Source organism: Mobula hypostoma, chromosome 4, assembly GCF_963921235.1.
Source record: "Mobula hypostoma chromosome 4, sMobHyp1.1, whole genome shotgun sequence".
NCBI classification, from domain to species: domain Eukaryota; kingdom Metazoa; phylum Chordata; class Chondrichthyes; order Myliobatiformes; family Myliobatidae; genus Mobula; species Mobula hypostoma.
In genome coordinates this window covers 190,502,554-190,515,055 of record NC_086100.1, presented here as the reverse complement: position 1 = coordinate 190,515,055, position 12,502 = coordinate 190,502,554, and the positions used below count along the sequence as shown (strand labels likewise).

General features: G+C 43.1%; 1 protein-coding gene across 2 annotated transcripts in view; it reads right to left on the bottom strand.

Moving 5' to 3' along the window:
• LOC134345844 (dedicator of cytokinesis protein 2-like) overlaps positions 1-12,502 on the bottom strand; it is a 1,258,793-nt gene that overhangs the window by 978,773 nt on the left and 267,518 nt on the right. For both annotated transcript variants that reach the window (XM_063047144.1, XM_063047146.1), the window contains one exon: positions 1,353-1,428. In XM_063047144.1, the coding sequence (XP_062903214.1) occupies positions 1,353-1,428 (76 nt within the window). The remainder of the gene's footprint in view (positions 1-1,352; positions 1,429-12,502) is intronic.

The window sequence follows — 12,502 nt, the reverse complement described above, 5'->3', positions numbered from 1 at the left end:
CTAAAGCTTTCTTCTTGAGGTACCTGTCTAAAACTCTTTTACATGTTGTTATTGCACCTACCTCAATCACTTCCTCCTGCAGCTCATTCCATATTCAAGATTCAACCCTAAGTCCCCGTAATGGGAGGTGGAAAGGATGCTCTGAGAATGATGTATAGGCCAATCCCCTGCACAGGGGAGCAGAAGCATTGATGACCTTCAGAGGATGATGGAGACAGGAGGTCATCAATGGCCTATAATCCATTGGGAGCTAAGGGCCCAAGTAAGTAAAGAAAATTCTATCACCCTATCATTCAGAACTGAGGTTAAAGTCCATCAGCCAGATAAAGTATCTTTAAGATTCTCTACACAACGCCCATGGACACACTTTCAAGAACTCAACAACTTACGTTCTGAGTATTATGTATCTATGTACAGTTATCTTCTTTTTGCACAATGGTTGCTTGGCAGACTTTGTGTGTAGGTTTTCACTGATTATATTGTATTTCTCTGTTCTACTGTGAATCTCAGGGTTGTATATGGTGATGCATATGTACTTTGATAACAAATTTGAACTTTGAACAAAGGATTGTTGAAGCTCAGTCACTGATCATGGAGAAGGCTGAGTTCAATCATTCTTGAAATTCTTGGAATTTATTCAACATAATTGAGTGAAGGTAAATAGCACTGGGGTATAAGATGTTAGTGAATGGCAGAGTAGGTGTGAGAAATGCCTACACTTCCATGTTGAATGATTTTAAAAAATTATCTTCTAAATGTGTGAGATCTGTGGAAAGACTAGAGAAATGTTGGTTCCGAAGCTGGGAAGGGTACGGCCTGTGACACATGATTAGCCAATTAGAGATATGTATAAGCAATAAATATCGAGAACATCAGATGAAGAACACAGGAAGGACCAACCACTTATAGGGTGATAGAGTCATAAATGGGGTTTCTATGCAAGTTGCCATGGCAACTGAAGTGTCCATCTGAGGCGAACCAATCCCATCTACCAGGGCTTATCCCAAATCACTCTAATTAAGTATTTTAAACTAGGTTGCTGCACAGAATGGACCCTGACCGAACAAGAAACCTTGGAACTAATGAGTAGCACATACAAAATTCTCAAGGAACTCTGCAGGTCAGGCTGCATCTATGGAGGGGAGTAACCAGTCAACGCTTGGGCCCAAGTCCCTTCACCATGGAACTAATGAAGTGGGCATTGAGCGCCCGTGAAGCCATTTTGGTAAGGATTAAGTGCAGTCAAACAGCTTGTCTCCTCTGCATTTGTTAGGTAATTTCAACATATCAAACAGGCAAGCTATTTAAGCCTTACAGCAATTAATATTAAACAAACTTAAGTCTTTACTTACTGTTGGAAGGGAATAAAATGGTGTTTGTCCTCATCACTTTCTGCTTTGCCTTTCAAAATGTCAGTAATGTCCATCGCTGGGGAGAGGAAACATATTTTGAATTAACAAGAATTGAATTTCCCATCATCACTGCCCCCTTCACATCCAAATCCACAGGAAGAGCTGAAGCCATTTCTCAAATACCAGAGGTATCTCACTCATGTGCAAGCTGTTCATAGAACATAGAACACTACAATACAGTACAGACCCTTCGGCCTGCATTGTTGTGCTGATCTTTTAGCCTACTCCGAGATCAATCCAACCCTTCCCTCCTACATACAGTACTGGGCACAAGGCTTAGGCACTTATAAATAGCTAGGGTGGTTAAAACTTTTTGCACAGTACTGTAGTAAATTTATGTATTGCACCGTACTGCTGTCACAAAATAAAAAAAATTTCATGACATATGTGAGTGATGACAAACCTGATTCTGAATTGGGTCTCTATTGTGGACTGAGAGCCGGAAGGGGAAGGGAGGGGGAAATCATGGCTGGAAAAGGGGGAAGGGAGAAGGGATGGAGCAGGAAGCACAAGAAAGACATTCTGTCACGACCAGTACACCAATTGTTTGGAATCAAATTATCTTGCCTGGTGTCTTGGGACTGGGTGTGTCTGCACCCGCACCAACCCTGCCCCCTGGAACTCTTTTTCTACCACCTGTCTCACACCCCTCCTGTGGTGCTCCATCCATACCAATCCCAACATCCTTTGCTCCCGCCAGATTGACAAAACTTGCTCTCCGCTCCACATTGACAAATATAGTACTGTGGAAAAGTCTTAGGCACCCTCGATATACAGGTGTCCCCCGCTTTTCGAACGTTTGCTTTCCGAAACCTCACTGTTACGAAAGACCTACATTAGTACCCTGTTTTCGCTAACAGAAGGTGTTTTCACTGTTACGAAAAAAGCAGCGCGCCCCGAGCAGCCACTCTCCCCTGGATTCGAAACTGCATTCTCACCGGCATTGCTTAAACACGTGTCTATGAGCAGCCGTTTGCAAGATGAGTTCTAAGGTGTCGGAAAAGCCTGAAAGAGCTCGAAAGGGTGTTACACTTAGCATAAAACTAGACATAATTAAGCGTTTTGATCGTGGTGAATGAAGTAAGGACTAAGTGAGTTTGGCTTGTGGAAGCTGACGAAGATGATGTTGAAGAGGTTTTGGCATCCCATGACCAAGAACTGATAGATGAAGAGCTGATGCAATTGAAAGAGGAAAGGATAACAATTGAAACCAAATGAGTGATGATAAAGTACAACTTTAATTTTGAAAGGGTACGTCGGTTTAGGGGATATTTGCAGGATGGTTTGAGTGCTTACAAAGAACTGTATGATAGAAAAATGCGCGAGGCTCAGCAGTCAAGCAAGCCTTCCATATCAGCCACAGCAGACGACGAACCTCGACCTTCGACATCGAGGCAGGCAGATATAGAAGAAGATGACCTGCCTGTTTTAATGGAAACAGACGACGAGATGACACCCCCCGTGTCCCACCACCCCAACACCCAGGCCACGGACAGATACCGATTCGCGGAGAATGCAGCGGTAGCCAGGAGGCACAGAGCACAACTTCAAGAAAAAAGCCAAAATAAACAAGCTAATTAATTAGGTTCCGACAATTACGTGCTGGGCGGCACCTAATTAATTAGCATGTTTATTTTGGCTTTTTTCTTAAAGATGTGCTGTGTGCCTCCCGGCTACCGCTGCATGCTTCACGGATCGGTATCAGGTCGCTCCCCGGAGGGTGGGGGCCACTGCACCACCCAAACTCCGACGGCTCAGTCTAATACACCACCATCAGTGTGCTCCGCACTTTCCCAATTCCGGTAAGTGATACTACACTGTACATACATTATTTATACTTTATATCGGCTGTGTAGTTTTACGTGTTATTTGGTATGATTTGGCAGCTTCATAGCTTAAAGGTTACTGGAGAGCACTTGCGCCGTGTTTTTGCCGACGGCGCTTGCGTGAGATTTTCGCTACGGAGAACAGTTCAGGCAATGATTGTGGAAAAGTATTTCTACTTTATATAAGCTGTGTATTTATCAAATCATTCCTGCTTTTACTATATGTTACCGTTATTTTAGGTTTTATGTGTTATTTGGCATGATTTGGTAGGTTATTTTTGGGTCTGTGAATGCTCACAAAATTTTCCCATATAAATAAGTGGTAATTGCTTCTTCGCTTTACGACATTCCGGCTTATGAACCGTTTCATAGGAACGCTCTACCTTTGGATGGCAGGGGAAACCTGTATACATATATTGCTTAAGACACTTACACGGTAAAGGACCCCTCCAATTTTCTATCATCCATGCGCCTATCGAAGAATTTCTTAAATGTCCCTAATGCATCCACCACCAACACCACCACCCCCAGCAGATAAGCAATGGTGAGGTCAGCGTTATATTGTGATTGAAGTACGGAACACCACTTCGTTCAAAGTCCTGCTTCCTACAGGGTCAATCAAGTCATGGGAAGTGACTGGTAATAATTTTAAAATGGGCAACATGGTAGCATAACACTTTGCAGCTTCAGCGATTGGGGTCTCAACTCCCACTGATGCCAGTAAGGAGTTTGTACGTTCACCCCATGACCAAGTGGGTTTCCTCGCACACTCCAAAGATGTACAGATAAGGGTTAGGAAGCTGCAGGGAAGTTATATTGGTGCCAGGAGCATGGCAACACTTACAGGCTGGTCTTGGCACATCCTCAGACTGTGTCGATCACTGACGCAAACACCCCAATTCACTGAATGTTTCGATGTTTCACTGTAGACGCGACAAGTAAAGCTAATCTAATCGAAGTGATATGAAACCTCAAATGATGCTTGTCTGATAAAGTGATGCGAACGAGAAAATAATCAGAATGAGAACCAGGTTTATTATCACTGACATACATCATGAAATTTGATGCTTTGTGGAACAATGCAATTCAATTCATAAAAAATTAGTTTCAATTACAATAAAAATACATTGAAAATACATAAACAGTGCAAAATGATAGCAAAGTAGTTGTCATGGGTTCCGGGATCATTTAGAAATCTGATGGTGGAAAGGAAGAAGCTGTTCCTAAAACACTGAGTATGTGTCTTCAGGCTGCTGTCCCCCCTCCCTGACGAGAGAAGGGCACGTCCTGGATGGTGAAGGTCTTTAATGGTGGGCGCTGCGTTCATGAGGCACTGATTTTTGAAAATGTCTTTGATGGTGGGGATGCTAGTGTCCGTGATGGAGCTGATTGAGTCCCACAACCATCTGCAGTTCTTTTTTTGATCCTGTGCATTGGACCCTCTGTAAGGTCCTTGGACTTGAAAATCTCCCCTTGCATCCCTTCACCCCAGATCTCCAATGTTTGCTGTCAGTCCTCCACTTCCAATCTCGCCAACTCTCCATTTGCCTCCCTCCTATTCCGTGACTGCACTCCCATCCATCACACAAACCACCCTCTCCTCTACTGACCCTGTTTGTACTTGCCGCTGACTTGGGAAAGCAGGCAACATAATTAAAGACCTCTTGCACCCTGGTCATTCCCACTTCTCCGTTCTCCTGAAGAATACCTTGTTTATACAAGGTATAAACGGCTGAGAGGAGGTACAACACACAAAGTTCTGGAGAACTCAGCGGGTCAGGCGGCACTGCTGGAGAGACATGGACAGTCGAGACCCTTCATCTCAACTGGATATAGAACCATAGAGCACTACAGCACAGAAACAGGCCCTGTTTCATCCATGCCGACCTGGCCTTCTGCCCAGTTCCACCTGCACCGACCATTGCCCCTCATACTCAGCTCATCCGTGGACACATTGAAACTTCTCTTAAATGTTATAATTGAACCCACACCCACCCCTTCCACTGGCAGCCTACTCCACACAGGTATCACACTCTGAGTGAACAAATGCCCCCTCAAATAGTTCAGCTTTCACCCTGAACATATAACCTTTCATTCTAGTCTTACTCACCCGAAGGGGAGAAAGGGCCACATGCATTCTCTATCTATACCCCTCCTCATTTTCTGAACTCCCCTCATTCTCCTACGATCCAGGGAATAAAGTCACAAGCTGTTCACCTTTCCCTATAACTCAGGTCCTCAAGTTCCAGCAACATCCTTATAAATTTTCTCAGAGAGTTTACATTCACCACTGCGATACCAGAGACACAAGGCGCATGTGGCAGGGAATCCAAAGGATTAGAAACTACAAGTCTACCCTGCATGCCAGCGACCAGAATGCTTCACTCCCTGAGAGGCTGAATGTCTCTCTGGACCTGGATGGATGCACAGAACAAAGTGCTGGTGAGGAAGGCACCCCTCCCCACAAAAACAGTTTCTTCCCCCAGGCCACTTGGATTCTGAACTCCCGGTTGCATCAGATTGGAAGTGTTACTGGGTAATCTGTTCCGTACGTTACAATTTTTAATATTAATGCACTTTAGTTTGGTAATTATGGGTGATTCATCTGTAGATTTTATTCTTACCTTTATAAGTTATTGTGTGTTAGTATATAAGCCCATAAGACATAGGAGCAGAATTAGGTCCATCGAGTCTGCTCTGCCATTCAATCATGGCTGATCCATTTTTCCCCTCCTCAGCCCCACTCTCCAGCCTGCTCCCCATGACCTTTGATGCCATGTCCAATCAAGAACCTACTGGCCTCCACAGATGCCTGTGGCAACAAATTCCACAAATTTACCACCCTCTGGTTAAAGAAATTTCTCAGCATTTCGGTTTTAAATGGACGCACCTCTATCCTGAGGCTGTGCCCTCTTGTCCTAGACTCCCCCACTACAGGAAACATCCTTTCCACATCTACTCTGTCTAGGCCTTTCAACATTCGAAAGGTCTCAATAAGATCCCCCCCCATCCTTCTAAATTCTAGCAAGTTCAGACCCACAGCCATCAAACATTCCTCATATGATAACCCTTTCATTCCTGGAATCATCCTTATGAATCTCCTCTGAACCCTCTCCAATACCAGCACATCTTTTCTTAGATGAGGAGCCCAAAACTGTTCACAATACTGAAGGTGAGAGATCACTAGCGCCTTATAAAACCTCAGCATCATATCCCCACTCTTGTATTCTAGATGTGTTTTACACCCTGGTTTGAAGAAACATTATCTTGTTTCTATATACATTATATATGTTATACACATGTGTGCAGTTAAATGACAAAAAACCTCGTTTGCGTTCTCCCCAAATTGAAAAGATACTTAGATGTTACATAGATAGGAACACTATAGAGGGATATAGACCAACTTAACTAGCTCAGGATGACAGCTTGATCAGCGTGGACAAGTTGGGCTCTTACCGGAATGCCAGAATTTATTTCATTTATTTTCCTACATGGAGACAGTTGCATCGCCATCTGGTATGAAGGGGCCACTGCACAGGATCAGAAAAAGCTGCAGAGGGTTGCTAACTCAGCCAGCTCCATCATGGGCACCAGCCTCAAGAACACCTTCAATAGGTCTCAAAAAAGACCCCCATCACCCAGGACATGCCCTCTTCTCATTGCTACCATTAGGGAGGAGATACAGAAGCCAGAAGACACACACTCAACATTTTAGGAACAAATTCTTCCCCTCTGCAAAACAGATTTCTGAATTGACAATGAACCCATGAACTCTAACTCACTATTTATTTTGCTCTCTTTTTGTATTACTTGCTGAATTTAATTTCACATATATATATATATATATATATATAATGAATAAACTCTTCTTAGTCTTCCATTCGGGTGCAGACATCGATTTTAACCGACGCTTCGATGACAAACTCTGCCATCTTCACCAGGGATGCGGCCTAGGCATGTCTAGTCGGATGGTGTATATACCCCCGGCATCCGTCCCTCCTCATTGATTAGTCCTCATCCAATCAGTGTTCCGCTGTCCCACCTTGTTCACAATCGAATTCCAGTTCTTAATTAGAGCGAGACCTCCATCTTTGTTAAAATTCTTTTCCTCTTTTTTAATTCCAATGGCTTCCTTCATCAGGTGGTTCCAAAACCCACTGGCGCAGCTCAGTAGTCTTGTGCTGTCTAAATTAATCCTATGGCCATTGCTCATGCTACGTTCTACGACCGCCAATTTCTCCAGGTAAACCGAATGGATGCATCTCCTGAGCTCCTTGATGCAGGTTTCCACCATGCGCTCCATTTGGTTGACATACACCACTCCACATTCACAGGGAATCCAGTAAACATCAGCTATCCTGAATCCCAGGTCATCTTTGACCTACATGAGCTGTGATTTGAGCTTCTTTTTGGATTTGTGGATGGTATTAATCCGATAGTTCTTCAGGATCCTGCATATTTTTTAAAGTAAGTTATAGGTTTTTATTAATGGTTTGCACAGTACTGCTGCCACAAAACAAATTTCACAACATATACCACTGATGTTAAACCCAACTTTGATTTAGACCGTCTGCACAGCACGCATATTCTGAGCATCTTGGGACTTTTATTTTATGCCACTGTTGAGTCCTGAACACAACTGGTTAAAGAATAGAACAATTTTGACAGAGTAGTGCTGATAAATCCAATGTGAATGAGAGCAACATGATCAGACCAGGGGATGGGGAATAAGCAGCAGGAATATAGGATGAACTATGGCGGGATACAGTCAGAGTGGAAAAGAGAGATTGTATGCCACATTAAAGTCAGTAGTGCATGAATCTAAATTAATTTAAAATGAATTTTTAAAAATTCATGTAAATTTAAATTGGTATCAAATTGAACATTGCAACAACAATTACACAGAACTCATCCATCTGCAGAGCACAGTTGGTTACTCTCTTTTCTGAGAGCTAGAAGGTTGCTGGTTCAAATCACACCGTGGACCTTTGCTCGTGGTTCAGGTTGAGGCCACTTTGCAGGTGAGAGAGTCAAAGTCAAGTCAAGTTAAAGTAAATCTATTACTAAAGTACATATATGTCACCTAGAGATTCATTTTTGTGCAGGCATTTACAGGGAAATAAGTCAGTAGAATTCATGAAAAAGTAATCACAAAGACTGACAAACCATCAATTTGCAAAAGAAGGCAAATTGTGCAAATAATAATTTTTTAATGTAAGTACTGAAAACAGGAGCTGTAGAGTCCTTGAAAGTGTGTCTACAGGTTGTGGTGTCAGTTCAGTGTTGAGGTGAGTGAGGTTATCCACACTGGTTCAGAAGCCTGATGGTTAAAGGGTAATAACTGTTCCTGAACCTGATGGAGAGGGGCCCAAGGCTCCTGTACCTCCTGCCGAATGGTAGTAGCGAGGATAGTAGGTTGGCTGGATTGGATAAAATGCCAGCAGTCAGATGTGCACTGACATCCAAAGACACCCCATTCCTAAAATCCAAACTTGGCTGTGGATTATATAGTTTATTCCCATGATATAAAATTCTGTTTTAGCCACATTGGAGTATTGCAATCATTATAGGAAGGCCGAGGAAGTTATGAAGAGGGTTCAGAAGAGATACATCCTGGGTTGCACTGGGACACATCATCAGTGATGTTAGCTGGACTCCATAGAACCATAGAAACTTCAGCACAGAAACAGGCCTTTTGGCCCTTCTTGGCTGTGCCGAACCATTTTCTGCCTAGTCCCACTGACCTGCACACGGACCATATCCCTCCATACACCTCCCATCTAGGGGGTTTCGGGTTTTTCAACATCAGACACCCTTGCCCAGGCAACCCAGCCAGGATCGATCAGGCCCTGGCTTGTGTCCCAGCAGCGGTGGTCCATGGGTCACCCCTCTTGATCCACAGCCATCTGGCGGCTCACTCAGCGGCCCCTGTGACAGTCCTGGCGGCTCTTTTTTTTGCAGCCCCCGTAATACCAAGGAGAGAGTAGGTTCTGCAGAACAAGCAGCCAGCAAAACCTCTACACCTATAGGCCGTTGTAGGCTCCCAAGTGCCCTCCACCCCTGTCCCTGGTATGGCTCTACCAGCTCCTGGTTTGCTTACGCTCAAACACCTCTCTTTATTATTTTGATGCATGAAATATGGCAACCAAATTGTACACAGTGAGTTGCTATAAACAAAGTGATAAGGATTAAGTGAGCTAATTTAGTGATGATGATTGGTTGAAGTATTATGATACAGAAAGCCACTTGGTCTCATCAATATTACAGCAATTTCTCCCCGTCCCATTTGTTCACCACTGCCTTCTCCTCAAATCTCTGAGAAATATTCTCTTTCTCATGTTCTCGCCAGCTTCTTTTAAGAGGCACAGAGTATCACAGACAAAATGCTGGAGGAACTCAGTAGTTCAGACAGCATCTACCGAGGGAAATAAACAGTCAACTTTTTGGCCCAAGACCTCTCATCAGGGTGAAGGGACTCAGCCTGAAAAGTCAATTGTTTATTCCCCTTCATCAACGTTGCTGCTGAGTTCCTCCAGCATTTTGTGGGCATTCCTTAATATTTCCAGAATTAGCAGAAATCTCTTGCATCCAACAGCTAAACTGTTCTTTGGAAGTCTTCGATTGACCGTAAACTGATTAGGGACATACCATGGGTGTATAAAGCTACAGAAATGTAAATTTACTAGATTCCTTTTGATATATTGTAAGCACAACATCAAATATAATATTTTTTTTTATGATCAGTGCCTCACTCTGAACTTGGACCACAGTTCCCGCAGAAGTATAATTTAATTTCAGGCCACGGCAAGCAGAATATTGCTACAATTTGGCACAAAGATATAAAGTTCTGTCCACACTGAATGGGTTTATAAAACAGCCTTAAATTCCTTTCAAAATTCCCGTTGAATCGATTCCAATATAGTTTCAATCTGAGCCTTCCAGAAGAAAGAGAATCAGATGTTTGAGAGTCTGACTGATAGGGAAAGGTTGAAGAGCTTAGGACTTGAAAAGAATGGAACATCGAAGAATAAGGGGAGATTTTATACAAAATTATGAGGGGTAAGTGCACTGAGGTTGGGTGAGACTCCAACTAAAGGTCATGTTAAGAATGAAAGGTGAAATGTTTAAGGGAAACATGAGGGAGCTTTTTCACTCAGAGGGTGAAACAAGCTGCCAGTGGAAGTGGTGGATGGGAGTTTAGTTTCAACATTTAAAAGAAATTTGGATAAGTATATGGATGGGGAGAGGCTATGGTCCAAGTGCAGTTCAGTGGGACTCAGAAGATCAATATTTTGGAATGGACTAGATGGACCAAATGGCCTTTTCCTGTACTGTAGTGTTCTATGACTGGATGACTCTAAGCTGGACAGTTGGGCCTTGAGCCAATTTCACCATGCATGAAGCTCAGGGCTAATCTTTAAACTTGGTGACGCTTACCTCAAGGATTCCTCAACAATTTAGGAGCAGCGTCCTCCCCTCTGCCATTAGATTTGAGAACAATCCATGAATGCTACCTCATTATTCCTTTTTTAACAGCACCAATTATTTATTTCCATAATTTATCATAAATTTTGCTGCCACAAAACATTAAATTTCACACAAAATGCTGGAGGAACTCAGCAGGTCGGACAGCATCTATGGAGGGAACTAAACAGTCCACGTTTCAGGCCTGATGAAGGGTTTCAGTCAGAAATGTTAACTGTTTATTCATCTCCATACATGCTGCCTGACCTGCCGAGTTCCTCCAGTATTTTCTGTGTGTTGCTCTGGATTTCCGGCATCTGCAGATCTTGTATTGATATTAGCATTATTTAATTTTATTTAGAGATGTAGCATGGCATCAGGCCCTTTAGGCCCAACTGCTCAATTAACCCACCAATTATGACCAATTAATCTACCTACCAACCCATACATCTCTGGGATGTGGGAGGAAACTGGAGCAGCTGAAGGAAACCCATGTGGTCACAGGGAGAATGTAGAAACTCTAAAACATCACCAGACTTCTATAGGTGTGTAGTGGAGAGTATATCGACTGGCTGCATCACAGCCTGGTACAGCATCAACGTCTTTGAGCTGAAAATCCTACAAAAGATAGTGGACTCGGCTCAGTACATCACAGGGAAAGCCCTCTCAACCATTGAGCACAGCTACATGAAACACTGTCGTAGCAAAGTAGCATCCATCATCAGAGATCCCCACCACCCACACCATGCTCTTTTCTCTCTGCTGCCGGTACGTACAAGGTACAAGAATCACAGAACTCGCACCACCAGGTTCAAGAACACTTACTACCCTACAACCATCAGACTCTTGAACAAAATGGGATAACTATACTCACGTGCCCATCCAGTGAGATGTCCCCACAACTAATGATCCCACTTTAAGGACTCTTTATCTAATACTCTAGTTATTTATTGCTATTTATTTATATCTGCACGTGCACAGTTTGTTGTCTCCTGCACTCTAGTTAATCTTTCATTGATCCTGTTGTAGTTGCTATTCTATAGATTTACTGAGCTATGCCCACAGGAAAATGAATCTCAGGGTTGTATATGGTGACACTGATGATAAATTTTACTTTGAACTTTACAGACAGTGGCAACATTGAACGCAGGTCACTGGTGCTGTCAGAGAACTATGCTAACCACTGCACTACCGTGCCTTGCTGGTCATATTCAGAACACGTAACTCAGTGGCGATAAATATGATTCTGGAGATTCTGATTCTGATCTACCCTGACACTCTTTGGTTCTTTCAGCAGCTAAAAATCACTTTGTTGAATACAATGAACAAGCCTCTGAAACCATCCAGTACGCATTCCAAAGACGTACCAGTTAGTATTAACTGGTCATTGTAAAGTGTCCCGTAATTAGGCTAGGTCTAAATGAGGGGGTGGGGGGATTGTTGGGTGGCAAGGCTCAAAGGGCCAGAAGGACTTATTCTGCACTGTATCTCAACAAATATACAAAAATAAAAAGTGTCTGCTGGTTAGATTCCTTCTTCTTCCAACCTTTACCTTTTCCACACATCACCTCTAAACTTCTTACTTCACTGCCCATCATTCCACCCCCCCCATGGTTTAAGATTCCTTAACCAGGGGGACCATTATTTCTGTGTCCAGTTTGTAAGAACTCTGAAACACCCAACAATGCCTCCTCGAAGTCTATAGTTCATCTCTCCTCATCTAGTGACTCTGTCTTATTTAAAGCCAAAATATATTTTATGGATACATGGATAGGAACGGTTCTTAATCTGGAGTCCATG